Genomic DNA, 17456 nt, shown 5'->3' with positions numbered 1-17456 from the left:
TTTCTTGTACCATAATCAGCTCTTTAAAATCCATAAATGCTTAGGAGATACTGAAAAGATTATAAGGGTAACAGTAATCAAACCATATTTAATGCTAAACCCTCAAAAGTTAGCAAGTTTCTTTCACAGCAGGAGAAATTGAATACTAATAAAAAGTTTTAGTATTCATTGTTAAATGTTACAATACCTAAATCTGAAATCATTATTGTATTGCTTTTATGTAACTGCCTGCATCATTAACATTACATGAGAATCATATGACATTTGATTGATGATTTAGTATGAAATGATGGATTTGGAATTAAAACATTGGAAATGATGCAGTTTAGTGAGGTTTATTATAAGCAGATACTATTTTTATGATTGAAAGCAAAAATACTTATAATATTAAAATAGAGAGTTAGAGACTATTCCAAGTTAGAGTTAGAATTTTGATTTACAATTTTTTTTACCATATATGTATATGGAATTTTTTGTACTTGCTATGCAATCTGTTTTCACATTTGTGAATTCTGATAGATTCTGAAGCTGAATTTTTATCAATAGCATTCTAAGGTATTTTCTTCCTCCTTGCCCCATGCCCTTGTGGTGTTAGTGGAAGCATATGCACACTCAGCGCGTATTCGAGAGGTCCAGGGTTCGAGTCCCGGCAAGGGCATTGCACATTTTTCATGTTTCCTGGGTAAAGGGGTGGGGGAAACCTAATGACTCTACAGCATAAATATTTAGGAAGGCTAGAAAATGAAAATTAATTTTAAAGAGAAAATTAAATTGCAAAATCGAATCTACATTATTGTAAGAAGATTGTAATATTGTAACAAAAGGGGGGGGGGAGAAAAAGCCCGAAAGGGCTGTTAGTGGAAACACAATTTTGTGCGGATTCACTTTAAATGTCGTCTGTTGTAAATGCATAGTTTTTCACTTTATGAGTCTGTTGCCATTTGGCAATCTTTCAAATTTATTCTTGTCTTGTATTAACAAACTAAGCTAGTTAAAAGCAACAGATGCATTCTTAAGAATAATATTTTTGAATATAATTTTAAGAATGCATTTGTTGCTTTTGCAGTCTAAATGTGTTTTTATCTAGTATGTTATAAAATGTTTCGGTGTTCCACCTGAGCTATCTTTTCTGATAAACCATCTTGAACTTTAAAGGACTCCTTTTGGGTAAGTGTTAAAAGTCTCAACCCTTTTGAGTTTCTCCCTCTTATAGTATTTAAAATAACCTGTTTTGTTATTTTGAATTGATAAATTTAAAAGAGAAAAAAAAAAAAAAATGCTCTTGGAACTTTGATCACAGCTTAGTTACGTTAAATTTCAGAAATGGCAAATTCCTTTCTGTGATATAAGATTTAATATACTGCAAATTCCTTCCATGGTAAAAAAAGTTGGCTGGAAGGAATATATTTTTTACTATTTTTATTAACATTATTATTTTGACATTTTATTCATCTATAAAAGCTCAGTTATCTAGAAAACTTGAGAAATACTAAATGCCAGATAAGTGGAAATTCTAGATCCAGTTGGATGTATAAGAAGTGCAAGACATGGCAGAAAAGCAAATGAATGAAAACTAAAATAACATAAATATGGGCATTTCTCACTCTGTCAAATGAATGGGACTATGAGTTCCCTTGCCCTGCCAAACTAGGCACAGGGGTTCAATCTTTACCCTCACACTTTGGAGAGAGAGACATATCATTTTTGCGACACTGATCATTGTCAGTGATTTGCTGCTTGCCAGTCACATGGGCTGCCCGTCGTCCCACATGCCCAGGTCACCACCCCCAGGCAGCACTCCGGGCTACTAGCCCTTGAGCCCTAGGACATGGGCCGACCAATATGTGATCTCTTCAGGGCCTTTAGAACCAGAAGGTTCGTAATTTGTATACCTCATGGCCGAGACCGCCTAGGTACAGATCCTGGCTAGTAGCTTCACAGAGTTCTCTACATTAACCTGGGGGGGGGGCATGAATGAAAGAAAGAAACTTGGAAAAACAAAAGTTTAATTTAAAATTATGTAATGTGCCGTATGTATAACATGTCAAAAATAGGACTGATTGTTATGCATTCTTGGTGTTCAATGCATAATATTAAAGTATTTTAAATTAATTTTATGTAGACTGTATCTGAAGATTCTCCATTTGCTTTACTTTTCATAATCCTTTATTCTAAGCTGTAGCTGTAATATACAGTACAAAGTCCGTAATCGGGACTTCCGGATTAGGGGTTTTTCCGGATTATAGATCATCAATTTAAATCTGGTAAAATGGCATGTAGAAATTATACTATTAAAAATATGAAACCATAATTTCTGAAATAAAAAGCAATTATGATCTAAAGGGTATCAAATTTTACAAAAAAAAAAGCTTAATATTTTTTTGTTTACTTCATTAAACGTTTCTTTCAATGCACGTATGCATAAAGCATATGCACGTAATATATGCACATTCTTTATGCGCATGCGTAATGTATGTGCATTCTCTACTCGCATGCGTAAAATTTGTGGTTTTGAGGTCCGGATTATAGATCATTCCGGATTACGGACTTTGTACTGTAATAAGAAAAAGCAATATCATTTGTATATGCATAAATAAATGACTACTACTTTGGGATTACCAGCCTTGTAACAAACAAGTAGGGTATTAATAATTAAACAAAATACAAGCTATTTGAAAAATTTAATACTTTTATTTCAGTTTTATTCTTTGTTACAAATTTATCAGTGTGTTTAAAACAATTATCTTAAGCTTGCAGTTTTAAAAATTTTAGATTTTTCTGTTGCAAATGCTTTGTGCAGTACAGTACATTTAGTTAGTAGGGGGTTGGAAATAAAAGTTAATGTACTTTTAGTTTGATCTCTTAGTGTCTTTGAGATTGTGAATTTAGTTTTTGCAAACCTTCAAGCTACAGTCTTAATTAAAAAAAATTAAAACCATTATTTTTCTTCTAAATCAACAATACAGAACAGTTTCATTCTCACAGTATTATGTTTTAGGTAATATCTTAAATGCCAGGCATGGTCAATAAAAAAGTCACAGAAAGGTGTGTCCAAATTCAGAATTACCATGGTGGTGAAAAGGAATTGTTTTTGAGTGTATTTGTATTTGTTGTAATTATTATTTGAAAGTATTCATATTGTATTATCTCCCATCACCTCCCAAAAATCTGCTTTTCTTTAAATGTGTCTTAATTTATCTGCAGTCACAAGTATGTTACGTTGAAATATTCTGAATTTATATTTTAATATTTATTTTCCTTTGTTACAGTTTGTGAAGACAAGGAACTAGAATTAGCTCATTATGCTTTATTACCTGTTGCTGAAGAATATCAGGCAAGATTAAAGCGAGCCACAGTTGAGGAAACAAAAATTCCTCATTTGAATTTCTTCTATGCTGGTGATGTGAGTAAATTAAAAAAATTTGTATTTTTTATGTAATAAGTAGAAAATTATAGAGTAGAACTCCAATTATCCGAAATCATTGGGTGGGACCAGACTCCCTTCAGATAATCAAAAATTCATATTATTAGATTTTTTCCTAAGAAAGGGTCGACTTGCACTTTTATTAATTACTGTACATTAAAAATGGGAGTAGAAAAAAACTATTTTCGAAGAAAAAGAGGTTTTAATGAATTAAAATGAAAAGGCAACACTTTTAAGTACATGTTATATAGTGTACTAGTACTTACAATTGCTGAAAGTCATTGCTTACTGAGCATCTCGGTCAAAGTAAGCTTTTTGACAGTCTTCATCCATTTTCAGGCAGCCAAGTCACTCATCCGCTAGACAGTGAGAAATTGCATGTGGTCACATTTGGGCTGATGCTCCATCCACTTCAATGCAGTTTCAAGGTCGGCAAACGCTTCACTAGCTGACGGTCCCGTGTCTGCTTCAACTTCGACATTTAAATGATCTTCTTCCTTGACATTCTCTCACACTTTCAATAAGTTCATCATCATTTAGAATTTAAAATTCGGGGTCTGATGAATCACACACCATCCATTCTGAAGTATCCTCAGCACTAACTTCTGAACATCCAGGAATTTTCAAAAGAATGTTTCTTAATTCTTGAAGTGATACGTCATCCTCATCTTCTCCTGTTTCTTCTTGAGCTTCTTTTTCCATTTTTTCCTTTTCCTTCAATTGATTCTGAAAAATTCAGGAATTCTGAACGCGATTCAGATAGTCATAGTTCAGATAACTGGAGTTGTTCTGTAATAAATGCAAAAGATTTGATGAGTACTGGAGAGAAAACAGAAGGGAATTATTGACAGATTTTTTATTGACATGAAGGCATTCCTTCCCTTAGGCAGATAGCCCTCAAGGCTTTGCCATAATCACACACATACGCACACACAAGTAACAAATTATTTTTAATACAATGATTTTGATAATGCTTTATTTTTTGTGCTGTCCTCCATAAAAATGATTTTTCATGCATAAAATTTTCTTCAACCTAAAATAACATTAAAAAGAATTACTAGTGATGAATTAAAAAAATGGCAGCAAGAATTGATCTGAACACTTTGAGTCAGTTCTGTCCCACTACCCTAGTTGTACTTACTGATGAGAGGGGACTTAATATTATTTAGAATTTTATCCTCAGTTTTCTTAATTGATTTTTTAGAAGTGTAACTCTCATACATGTACCTTTAATTCCTCTATAATTATCAGGTTATATAATATCAGGTCTCCATAATTAATTCAGGTGAAACCAGTGATCTTATGAATGGCATGCTTATTCTATGTAAGGGAGAATGGTTGATATTCATATTGTGTATGGCATAAACCATGAAAATAACCATGCAGCCAGTCCACTTATTGGGTCTAAATTATGCTACCAGTATTCAATACATTCTTCATTCTGAATTCAGAAGCTGAGAGAAAATTGGTTTAAAACTTGTAAAAGTTAATAGACACATAAAAGTAGTCATCATCTGTAAGAGAAGAGACATAAATTATAAGTATAGATCTTTGTTTTCGAATATAATTTACTTATTTTCAGACTTTAACAGTCATTTCTAGTGACAGCTAGTTATAATGACCAGTAAATGTTTAATTGTCTAATTTAATCTTTTCATTTTTCTAAATTTTTATCAGAAATTGCATTCTCTGTATGTAAACTTCCAATATGTAATAAATTTGTGCTTTTTTAATGCTGTATCATTTCAGGCTGAAATATGTGATTCCGTACGTGATATAATTGGATTTGGAGATGATGTTCCATTTTTAGTGATTTTGGATATACCAAATGGCAAAAAATATATTCATGAAAGGAAAGAAAAAATGACATCAGATATGATTGGAAAATTTGTACGAGACTTTGTTTCACAAAAACTGACACCTTGTACTATTGGAACATGAACTATACCATCATTTAAAAGTGAACTTTGTTCTTCAAACTAACAAATTTGAATCTTTTAACACTGATTTTAAATGAAAGTTGTCTAAATTATTTAAAAAAAGCAGGCATTTGTAACTAGAGCAAAATTAGTTTAACATTTTTTAAGAAATTTTTCTTTATTCATGTAATGTATAGGTAAATTTTATCCATGTTTATTTTAGTTGTGTAAAAGTATTCTTTACCATAAATATTTATAAAGTTTTTCTATAGTTGAAGAACTTATTTTTAACCTTACAGACAAATACTTAGGTGTACCTAAATGCACACAATTTTTATAATCTTGGTACAAAGTCTGAATATGCTTGAAATCTCTCTCAGATGTAATTTAAAATAAAAGGGCAGATTTCACGTATTATATTTGATTCTGCTTATTTTGCTAAAAATGTGCTTTTGTTACTAACATTAGAACATTTTAATTATACTTAAAATGTTTTTAAAGTATAATTTTTCAAAGTATTTGTTTTTAAAATACTATTAAAAAGTCATTTTTTAATTTTCATTGTATATTTTTTAGACTAAATTTCTCAAGGAAATTAAAACTTAGTTATTTATTTATAATTACTACAAATATACCATTACCTTTTGGAACAGGGTTGTCTTATATGCATTTGACCACCGTGTCACAGATCCAGCTCTGTCATATATGAATCACCATTTAAATGCAGTGTTAGGACGGGTGTAACACATATGAATTTTTAGATCGAATGTTTAATTAGTATTATCTTTTTTTGCTGCTAGAAGTTGCCTGATGTCTGTTATGGTAGAATTTTTTGAAATTGAATAATATTGACCTTCATTTATTTTTGATATTTTGTTTCAGAATCAAAGCAGAAATCGAGGAGGGGTGTTGAGTAGTGTAAATAAAATAACTGTCTCGCCTGATATAAACAAATGGGGATGTTCTGGATGCTTTTGAATACTTTTGTTTTTATTTTTGGAGATATGGCGATATGTATCTTATTGTTGTAGAGGTTTTATTCATTTTTCTTAAAGTTTGGCTATCCTTGAGAGGAATGTTGAATATTTTGTGTATCGTGTAGCAAAACATTTTTCATACTTCAAATGGTAAGGAAGATATAATGATAAAATTTTCAAATTATTTCTGAGAATTATCTGAATGTTCCTCTCATAATGTGCCCAAAATTGGAACAATTAGACCAAAAATTTAATTTAAGCAAATGTTTTCCAAACTTAGCAGCTGAAATTACTGGTGCCAACAACAGTGCTTCCTGTCAGCCAGCAGTTCGATGAACTGTTCGGTGACTGAGGCACCTATCGCAAAAGGATTAATAAAAGTACTATATGCAGTTTTTATTTATAACTGTTCAAATGTTAAGAAAATGAGTTTTCTGCATTTAATGAAAACAAAGTGTACTAAATTTTACATTTATTTAAAAATCTTATTTGTATGATTATGTAAATTAATATATATACTCTTTCAGTGGCGAGCATAACTGGCACCCGGGGCAAAATATCTTTTTGGCACCCTCCCCCGTCAAAAAAACACAGTGATATGATGAAAATCTTGTTTGGAGACCATCATACACCACCTTGCCCCCCCCTCGCTACGCCACTGTACTCTTCTGTTCAATAAGTTTGTGGAAATGTCATGCCATGTGTCTGAAACATGTAATAATTGAATTTTGTTATTAGTATGTTTTGCTTAGAAAGTATGTATGGAATGATACTGCCTAGAACAACTTAATTTATATTGTAGGCATACAAAATTAAAGCATTTTTCAGTTATTTAGCAAAATATGACATTTTGACCAATGAGCATTTGAGCCAAGAAACTTGGTTTTCATTGATTAGAAACAAACAAATCTTTGTCATGCTTGGAAGAATGAAAGAAATACACTTATTTGAAATTTGGTAAATCAAATAAGCTGAGCACCTTTTTTGATTAACCAGATTTTTTATTCACTGATTCTACTGTTCTCACTTATCAAGAAGGTTCCATGTTGTTTTAAACAGTTTAAGTTATCCAAAGTGATGCAATGGCTAGTTTATTACTTATTTAAAAATGACTTTATATCAAAGTTGGTCAGTAGTACAGGAACATATCTACCAACTTTTACAAAATTTTCTTTACAAAACATATGGCAGTTTTATGACCTTATTTGCAAAATTGATTTTTTTTTTTTATGAATTTTGCAAATTTTTATTAAGATGCCATAAATTATGCCAGTTTGGTGATTTGTCTCCAAGACTGTATTTTAAACACCTACTCTTTGCAGGTATTTGCATTACTTTTATTACTTTTTCCATGTGTCATCAGGTTTTGTGACTCGGCTTATCAGTATCTGAGTGCCAAAGTTGCCCAATACTGGTAGTTTGACCGAGGTTCAAATTCCAGAAAATGAGCTTGCTGCATGGGCATTTTTTTTTTTTTTTCATGTGTAATATGGATACAAGATACCCTTAGAAAGTTCTTCATGAAGGCATTTCTTGTCTTAAGCTGATAGTCCTGGCATGTTTTTTTCATAATCAAGCCAGCCACTTGGCAACTAATCAACTTCTCAGGCAATTTTTAGATCAATTTCCATGCACAAATTTTGATTTAATAATCAACAAATTTCATAACTTTTTAAAGCAAATATAATTGCATTGTTTTGATATCCTTAAAACACATTAAAATTATATTTCTTAGAAAAATAACGTTCAGTTAAATATTTTTATTTCGTTCTATCATATTTAAAAATTTTTATTTTCTTTTTGATGATTTCTGAATATGTTTATTCTAAAATTTAAACGTATATTAAATGTATGGAAAAGTGTGCAAGATAATAAATGGGATCAAACATACTTTCTGAATTTCTTTTTAATAAAAGCAATTGAAATTAATTTTATTTATTTTAATTTTGCATATGTTGTGATAAAGTTCATGATTTTTTATGATGATTCTTCATGCCATTGATTCAAAATATTGAAATATGTATTAGTTTTCGTTACAAAATGAACTTACTGCTTTTACTGTGAATTTTATTTATTTATTTTTAAATCTTTATTTAAATTTTTTTAAATATTTATTTTCTTAAACCTTTTTTCATTTACTTTTATAAAATTGGCAGATACGTGCATGTGCTCCAGTAGATGTTATTTCAAAGGTGACTTTGGTAACAAATTTTTACATTTCAAATACAATTGTTCTACAAATGCTTTCCATATACATTTTGAATGCAGGAGTATGTATTTTACTTTTACTGCAAAGTTCATTGAGTTCCATCCCTGATTTAAGAGGGTATGTTGCTGTTATATTTTGGAGATTTATTATATGATGCAATTTTTCAGCACATGTAATTGTGAAAATAATTTTTAGGGGCACTGTGAATCATGAATAGTAGAAAGTTTTTTCTGAACTTAACATTTGAAATAGTTGTTAATTATTAATATGCAATTTTGAAATTGAAATATATTACATGCTGTTATGATAAAATACTGATGAATTTTTATTTAATTTTATATAATATTAAAATATATTTGTAAAAAGTGCAGAGAGTTATTTTTGTATGTTCAGCAGATGTAAAAGATCTGCACAAAATTATGATAAACCTTTATGTTAGAATAATATATTTTAAATATTATTTGAACCTGTAATATAAACTGATGGGAAAAATTAAAGAAGCTTCTATTAAATTCTTACTTGAATGATTTTGCAGTCAAGAATTTGAGACTTCTAAGAACTTAGGACTCTATTTTTTCTTGCCTTTTGTACTTTCAAAAAGCAGAACTGCATTTTTTTGCAAAATAAATTTAAATAAGAACATAGGAAATGCACCAGCTCTGACGCCGGCCCTGAGTATGACGGGGACAAGCATTATCACCAATTAGAAGAATGTTATTATTGATTGCACTCCTTAAACTACTTGACATAAGGATAAAATATTTTATCACTTTATATTTCAGCATTCATAGCTGCTCTGATAAAAGTATATAAATCAGTTGCAGCCATTTATAATGATATCCAACCATACCATGATTCCACCATCTTTGTATCGATGCTTTTCATAGATGTTTTCAGGCTTGTTGGGTGTATTTTGCACTCTCCACATTTTAATGTATGGAAAATCATTCTCCAAATAGAGATGGTACTCTTCATTAAAAAATACTCAGCTTCAGTCTATTGTACTCCATTCATAATGATCTCTGCACCATCGCAGCTAATTTCACAGCCCAAGTTAGTGGGAGACAGATCATGTGCCTCCTTGTGTGCAGCCGCCTCTTATGTACCCTGTCACTCATGGCATGTATGGATAGTCGAATTCTTGTAGCTGCAGTAAACTTCATTGCAACTTGGTTTGATATTAGTTGTCTATTTCTTTTAGCAGTCTTTGTCAAACGGTTCTAAGATCTGTTATGTCAGGTTTTCGACTTTTTGACATTAATTGTGTCCTTCTTCTATTCTCTCAATCATAGGCCATCAGATGCTTTCTCAATGACATGCTCCATCTTTCATATGTAAAAATTTTATCCAATTAATCTTAAAATTTTGAGAATTAAAATTTGAAGCATCCCTTTCCATGTGTGCTGAAAGAGGGAGTGTAAACTTTACATATTTCTATGTAGCGAAGGTGAATCCCATTGGATTACATGGATCTTGAACTACTATATTCCATTGGCCTTCACTTAACAGAGTTAATGTAAAGTACCTTTTTACACTTGTTTCTTTAATTTTTCCTGTTAGTATATTTGTATGTTTGCATGAGCTATATTTATTTTCATATTCCCCCTAATGTTTTTCAGCATATGATTTAGAAATTTTTGATTCTAAGGAAGTAATGTATGACATATTGGACTGCAAAACATAATGTATAATTAAAAAGAATAGTATTGAAGATAGTAACTGCTACCAACTTTTTTGAAATATAGAGCATAATAATATCAGTACATCTTTTCATGTGTAGTGCTTAAACTGCCAAGTTCTTCCTTTATCTTTTATACTCACAAATGGTGTGCACTGCATAATATTTTCTTCTGCATTTTCAAGAGGTAATAGTAGGAGAAAATATGTAAGTAATTATTGTAATTGTGAGAATAACAAAATTTCTTTATTTATTTCTTTGGGAATTTTTTTATTTCCAAGTTTAAAAATTTTTTTCTTATATAAATTGTAGTCTACAATTGATCTTCAGTTGAATGAAATATTTTTTAATGTAACTTTAAATATGTTGTAAGGTTAATTTTTAATATGTAGTGTAATATTTGTTATTAGGTAAAATGTGAAGGATATTATCATTTTTCTTTTCTTTTTTTCTTTTTTTTTGGGGGGGGGTCATGCATTCCCTGTCTAGTCAGTGTTCTTTTATGCCTTTTGCTGGTACAAAGCTTTATTTTTACTTGTAATTTGTTGTAATATTTTCTTGCTTGCTTATCTACTGTAAAAGTTCATCTTTATTTCTAGTCATGTTTTTCCCCCCATTCTTGCAGATATAGATTTCATGTATATATTTTATTTATATTTATTTGGGCTTATTTTAATTAAAAAAATCATTTTTTTCGCATATTATAATGTTTTATATATCCTATGTATTTACTGATGGTAATCATTATATTACTTGTTTTTTTTTAAATGAAATTTATTTGGTATTTTTTACAAGCTGTTCTTCAGAAGCAGCTAACAATTAAAAGTATATTAAAACCACCATGAAGTATTATATATTTTAAAGAAATGTAAAACCATAATTATATACTTTGGCTTTCTGCTAAGTTCTTTTAAAAATCACTGATTTTATGCCATGAAAAGGCATACTGCTAATTAATTTTGAATTCAGTATTTTAGATAAGTTGCTATGTATGTGTATCAGTTAACATATTTGTTTATTAATTTAAAATTAAAAAGAGTAATGAAAATTTCACCAATAATTTTTACTAAAGATTATAAGGTATTGTTTCATTATACATTAGATCACTGTACTTCAAAAAACACGTTATATATTTTTGAAATATTTTTATATAGCTAGTTGTATTTCTGTAAAAATTTGTCAGCTTAGCTGTCTGGCTAACTTTCAACTTAATTATTGAAAACTTTTTAGGCAAGTGCTATTAACTTGAGAATAAAAATCCCAATACTAAGTATATATATATGAATTAAAGAGAAGTAATAATTATTTGAATAGTTTGCTCATTTCAAGAATATTTTGGTGACATTTAAATATAATGTAACTTAATACATGAATTGTAGGAATTTTTTATTCTGCATTTGTATGATATTAAATGGAATGCATTTTTGAATGTTTAAATAAATGTAATTATTTTGTGTTGATATTATCTCCAAGGCTTTAATGATGCTTTAAATTGCAATATTTTTATGTTGTAATGAATTTATTTTTTAATATGTAATGTATTATTTAAAGTGTTATTTTATCGAGTTTGACTCATATTCTCTTAACAAGCATTGTAGTCAAAGTTATTGTATAGATTTTGTGTACTGTGGTGATACTGTATATTAAATGAAAATTTCAATTATTTACATTTGTTGTTTCATGTATTTGTATTGAGGATAATCTAGATGTAATAGTAGTGTAGTAACATAAAGCATTAATTTTTTAACTATCCTTTTATTCATAGTGGAATGTGAAAGATTATTTTTGTTAGTTTCATACTAGTTTTGCATAATAGGATATATTGAAATGTCATTTATATAGGCATCTTTTTTTTGGATTGAGACAAAATAAGGATCATAGTAGTTTTCCTGAAGTCATTCAACATGCAAAAAATGTTTTAGCTTGTAAAAACACTTTTAATTACTAAAATTGTAAATGATGCATTGCATGTCTTGTGAATTTTTAAAAACTAAATAACATACTGAATATACAACATGTTTGATTACAGGTTTATTTCTTTAAATAATAATTCCTACACATGTTTATCCTGTTACTAAGTTTTTCCAAATGAAACTGAGAAACTGTTTCAGCATAATAGAATGAATGGGTTGTAAGAAAAAATTTTTAAATATAAAATTAAATTGTTTACATGTTTCCCATAGAAAAAAAGTCCAATTAGTGTAATGTTCATTATGCTTAATTACAAAAAGTTCCATATCTGTATATAAAGCACAGAAATATTTGTAATTAATACAATAATGGGACCAATTACTGTGTTAATAGCGAATGCTATTTTATTCCAAATAAAATCGTTCATCACTGAAATGAGCAAGTTTATTTTTGCCATTTCTTTCTAAATATGTGGGAGAAATAGTATATTTATTCATTAATTTGCATTAAAAAGGGATCTAAAAGAATAAATTTATTTTTCTTATATCTTTGCAAATTTTGCATGTAAAGAAGTAAAGCGTTTATTAAAAAAAGTTTTATTTAGCTTATGAAAACATGAAGAAAATGTTATTATTTGAGCTTTTTCCTCAGTGGGGATTATACAAAAAATTAGATCGCATACTGGCAAACATTCCCCCCCCTCACACTGTACCATAAAATTTGGTAGAGAAATTATTGTAAATGAATTTTAGGGAAAAACTTTGTTATTGTAAATGAATTTTAGGGATCAGTATTTAAGGGAATAAAGACTGTAGTCACATTTTTAAATGTTGTGTGCATATAAAACTATAAAATGAACAAAAGTTTTTACTTTTATGTTTTCAGATTTGTCACAATAGATTCAAATAGCAAAGACTATGTTTAGTGTGTTGTTACTTATTATAAATGTAAAAGATAAAAAAAGAAAATAATTGAAAAATAGGCTGTCAAAGAGTAGGCGATGCCTGTATTACAAATATCTAGCTTTGCTTGCATAAATCTAGTCATTGACAAAGCATTTATATGTAATGTATCTATTCATGTAGATGTTACATTCATCAAATTTGTAGTTCTACTTTTAGATGATGTGTGCGTTATCTGTCAAAAGAAAGTGTTTTGTACACTTTTATATAATAATGTAATTTAAAAGTTTTCACACTTAAGAAGAATGTGGTGAAGATATTAATATATTTAAGGGATTGGTCTATGACAAATCCTGGTCATATTAAATTTCATGTTGAAAAAAGCTCAAATCCTGCCATAGCCTGTGATTCCATTATCTCGATAACATGTTATCATCTTTGATCTTGACATTTTTGTCCTATTTCAAGGGTAAAACATTTCTTACAAATCATTGCTGCATAAAATGAAACATTGCATTTAAGAAGAAATATTTTTATATTTTTCTTTTCACTGATATCCCATTTTCATTAGTTATGTAGATTTAATACATCATGAGTGATTTATATATATGTAAAAATGACTGTATTCTTGTGTAATATACAGTCTGCATCAATATTTATATTGTAGCATGCTATCAGTAAAGAAATTGCACACTTTGCTGTTAATGTTTAAATTATATCATTTAATATGTCACAACATTTCTTTGCATTTGTAACATGTAGTATGTTGTTAAATATTATGTAGACTAAGCAACAGAGAATAAAGATAAGAGCAATGTTGTTGGAAACCTAGTTAAAATCGAATGATAATAATTTGCATTGTGCAAACCTTATTTAAGTTGATATGACTTCATTTTAAAAACACTTAAGTGTCATAAATAGTTAATGGAAATATAGCTGTAATAGGTCTTATAATTTGATATCATATTTGTTTTGTATTATAATAATTTAATATATCATAAATAGTCAAGTGGTGTATCTTTTTCTGCAAACCAGGATTCAAAATGTTTTTTTAATTCTTTTTATTTTTATGAAGGAATATATCTGCAATTTTCAGTGATGATAATTCATTTAAATATGACAGGGTTCACTTTGAATATCTCTAACTTGTAAATTTATGATAGGCTAACTTACGATTTATTGGAAAGTTAGTATCTGCAAATAGAAAATTTTAAATTCATATTCAATGAATAAAAATAAAATGTAATTATTGCATTACATAGGAACATTTGGCAATAAGTAATCATATGCATAGTTGTGACCAATAGCTTAAAATTATAAGCAATACTATATTAGCACCATTATAATATAAATGCTTATTTTAATGAAAGCTGTTTTCTGATTTATTTACAGAACACGATTTTGAAAATCAGATTTTGTAATTTATATACCATGCTAGCTCAATTTTATTAAATTGCTGTTTGGCATATGATTGTGATGTTTAATTTATATTCATTTAAATTAAATTGTCATGGTAAATGTAGTTTTGGTTGAGCTAAAAAATATGCCTAAATTAGATGATACACTTATGTTCTTGTATTCACTGCATTGTGCTGTAATCCTTTGCTAAATGTACATTTAAAATTCCTGAAATGTTTCAAAACCATAGTTACTAAGACTATTGTTTGTTCATTGTTGAGTCCATATTTCATGGAAAAATGGTTACCAGAGCTTTAAGGAGCTTGAACTTCTACTTCCACCCCAATTTTGAGGAAGAGTATGATCTGTACCTAGGCAGTCTCGGCCATGCGGATATAAAAATATTGAGCCTGGCGGTTCCCGATGATCTGCGTTAAAGTTTATGCCAACCTTTCATGTGTCTGGTGGCTTAAGACCCCTTAACTAGGGTATCAGTTGCAGAATAGTGCTGGGGCCATTGAGAGTCCAATCCACGCTCTCCTCCATATTCCGTGTAAAGCCTGGAGGGAGAGACTGCCCATGTAGTACTGTTAGGCAGACCATTGAAGACCAATCAGAGCTTCAGGCATTCAGCTCCATCCTGCCATGGTCTCTGCTGGGATGGTGGCCTCGGTTGACCAGTTCAGCGATGGGTTTGGGAGTTAATTTTGATGCTGATGTTTGGGTCTTCAGTAAGAGTGTTTAAGACCATCTCCAAGATGGCTTTTGACTGGCTGGCCACCCTGCACCTAATATTGAAGCTCTCATTTGGGACCCAGTCCACGTAGTGACATTAAGTTGTCGGGGCGTGTAATACAAATCAATCTCCCTTCACATGAAAGGACTTTTGGCCCACCATATATTTAAATGCCCCTATGCTGCAAAGACACTCTACATTTACAAACATCCATGCCTTTTCCAGGATTCAAAACCAGGCCCTTTTGTACAGCAGCAGAGACTATTGTCTAGTCAGATATAAGGTAATGAATGACTGAGCAGCAAACACCACTCATTATTGGTAATTATATTTAAAGTTTGATGCTTGTTCATAGAAAGGTCTTGCTGCATGGATATTTTTTTGTGTTTTTCTCTATGTGTAATATAATCTCTATGTGTTCTCATAGAGAATTTCTCTAGTTCAAAACATTTCTGAAGCTTTTTCTTTTTTTTCAAGGTGCCTAATCTTAAATGGTAATAAATTACCCTAACCATAGTGAGTAGGATATTACTGATTAATAATTATGCAATAAATTATCATTGATGTAAAAATATTAATAGCCCCAGTGATGTTATTATGACCTAGATATGTTTCAAAATTTTCTATACTTTATTTAAAGCAATGCTCACCAAGCATTTTGTTTTAGAAATGTGACCCATGGGTTAAATTGCTGTAAAAGAGAGAGTAGAAAGAAGTCCTGGAAGAAAATAATTTAAAATAAGTGTATGTTATTATTAAAAATTAGCTAAAAATAAATTGATAATTAATAATGAAAAATAATTTCATTAAAGCAAATAATTTCAAAACTTATTGTGGCCCACCTAATATTAATTTTGTGATCCCATTCTGAGCCATAGCCACAGTATTTTTATAGTTGCAATACTTTTTTTGTTCTGTTAGTTTTTCTTCTTATTTGTTTCCTAAAATAATCCATATTTATCAATGTTTATGTATGAAGATTATGTAAATATAGACTTTTTCACGTTATTTGATGAATGTGCCGAGTATTAATTTTTACGCTTTCTAAAATTTTATTTATTGTTGTTTTAAATTGAATAAAACTAGTATATTATAGTTTATTTCATATTTTAACCATACAAATGAGTATTAATTTATCTATATGATATGTTAAGTATCTTTTAATGATCTTACTTAAAATTGTAATTATAGTTTAAAAGTCTGACTGATCTCAAAAGAGTACTATTATCATTTGAAAACTTAAATTAAATTACTGATAAGTATTCTTCATATACATTTATGAAATAATGACCCTGAATATGAAATTACTAAATTTAATACAGAATGTCAATTCAATTATGTACTGCACTGTGTAATTAATTATGTAAATGGAATTTAATATTGCCAACTGTTCTTTGAAAAAATGCATAAAAAGCCTAAATCTTCTCTTTATATTGTTCTGTCATTTGAGAAGATTTGAGATAATAGTAGATTAGATTTGGAAAAATTCTTTGTATATGAAAGGGCATTTGGCAAAGGATTGTTGTACATGATTTGTATGAAAATCAATTAAAAAAAGTAAATAATGTCCTTATTGTCTAAGAGTAAATGAATACGTTTTGTGTCAGATGTAAATATTTGTATTTTGTGGCAAATGCTGTAAAAGTAGTTTTGAAGTTGATTGCAATAAAAGACATAACTGCCAATTACATACTTGTTTTTCTTTTTTTTAGCTCAAAAGGGTGTTATTAGTCTGGAAATAGGATTTTGTGTTGGTTCTCTATCAACAGCATATCACTTTTCAAATTGCTGCCACAAATATTATTGCCCTGGATTATTTTTAAAGAAATTAAATAATTAAAAATCTGCATGTATGCATGTATGTACCTGGTATTATGAAAAAACAACGGTACCTAGAGCCATCCAATTTTGAATAACTCCCAAACCAAACATGTAGATCTGGAAGCTCAAATTTTGAATTTCCATTTTAGTTTATTATTTATTTCATACTTTGTAAAACTTAAATGAATTTTTGATTAACAAGCCGCACAATTTAAAAGCGAGCAGTGACAACGTTGTTCGAAGTCAAACATTTTTATATCCAGATCATGAAACTGTTGGCATTCCGAAAACAGTAAGATATTTATTTTTCAGTTTTAATTAATAAACTCAACTCTATGAAAGAAACGTGTTGCTGTGGCCGGAAATAAAATACTTTTATCTTCTATGTGCTAGAGTGTTGCTATTCAGTAAAGTGTACTTTCAGTAATACTTTCATATTTAATTTGGAAGATTATTGAGTATCATACCAAGCGATTTAAAA

The 17456-nt window shown here is 29.4% G+C and overlaps 1 protein-coding gene across 1 annotated transcript in view; it reads left to right on the top strand.

Moving 5' to 3' along the window:
- The window catches only part of LOC118200170 (nucleoredoxin-like), a 28260-nt gene extending 11418 nt beyond the window's left edge, over positions 1-16842 (top strand). The window contains exons 6-7 of the mRNA XM_035372094.2: positions 3270-3403; positions 5174-16842. Coding sequence (XP_035227985.1) covers positions 3270-3403; positions 5174-5365 — 326 coding nt within the window. The 3' untranslated portion in view covers positions 5366-16842. The remainder of the gene's footprint in view (positions 1-3269; positions 3404-5173) is intronic.
- The last annotated feature ends 614 nt before the right edge of the window (positions 16843-17456 follow it).

This window comes from Stegodyphus dumicola, chromosome 2 (assembly GCF_044657685.1).
Source record: "Stegodyphus dumicola isolate Sdum_Otavi_A_Nest chromosome 2, ASM4465768v1".
Lineage (NCBI taxonomy): Eukaryota > Metazoa > Arthropoda > Arachnida > Araneae > Eresidae > Stegodyphus > Stegodyphus dumicola.
Note: the sequence above shows the minus strand (reverse complement) of the source record. Positions and strands in the feature narration are given on the sequence as shown.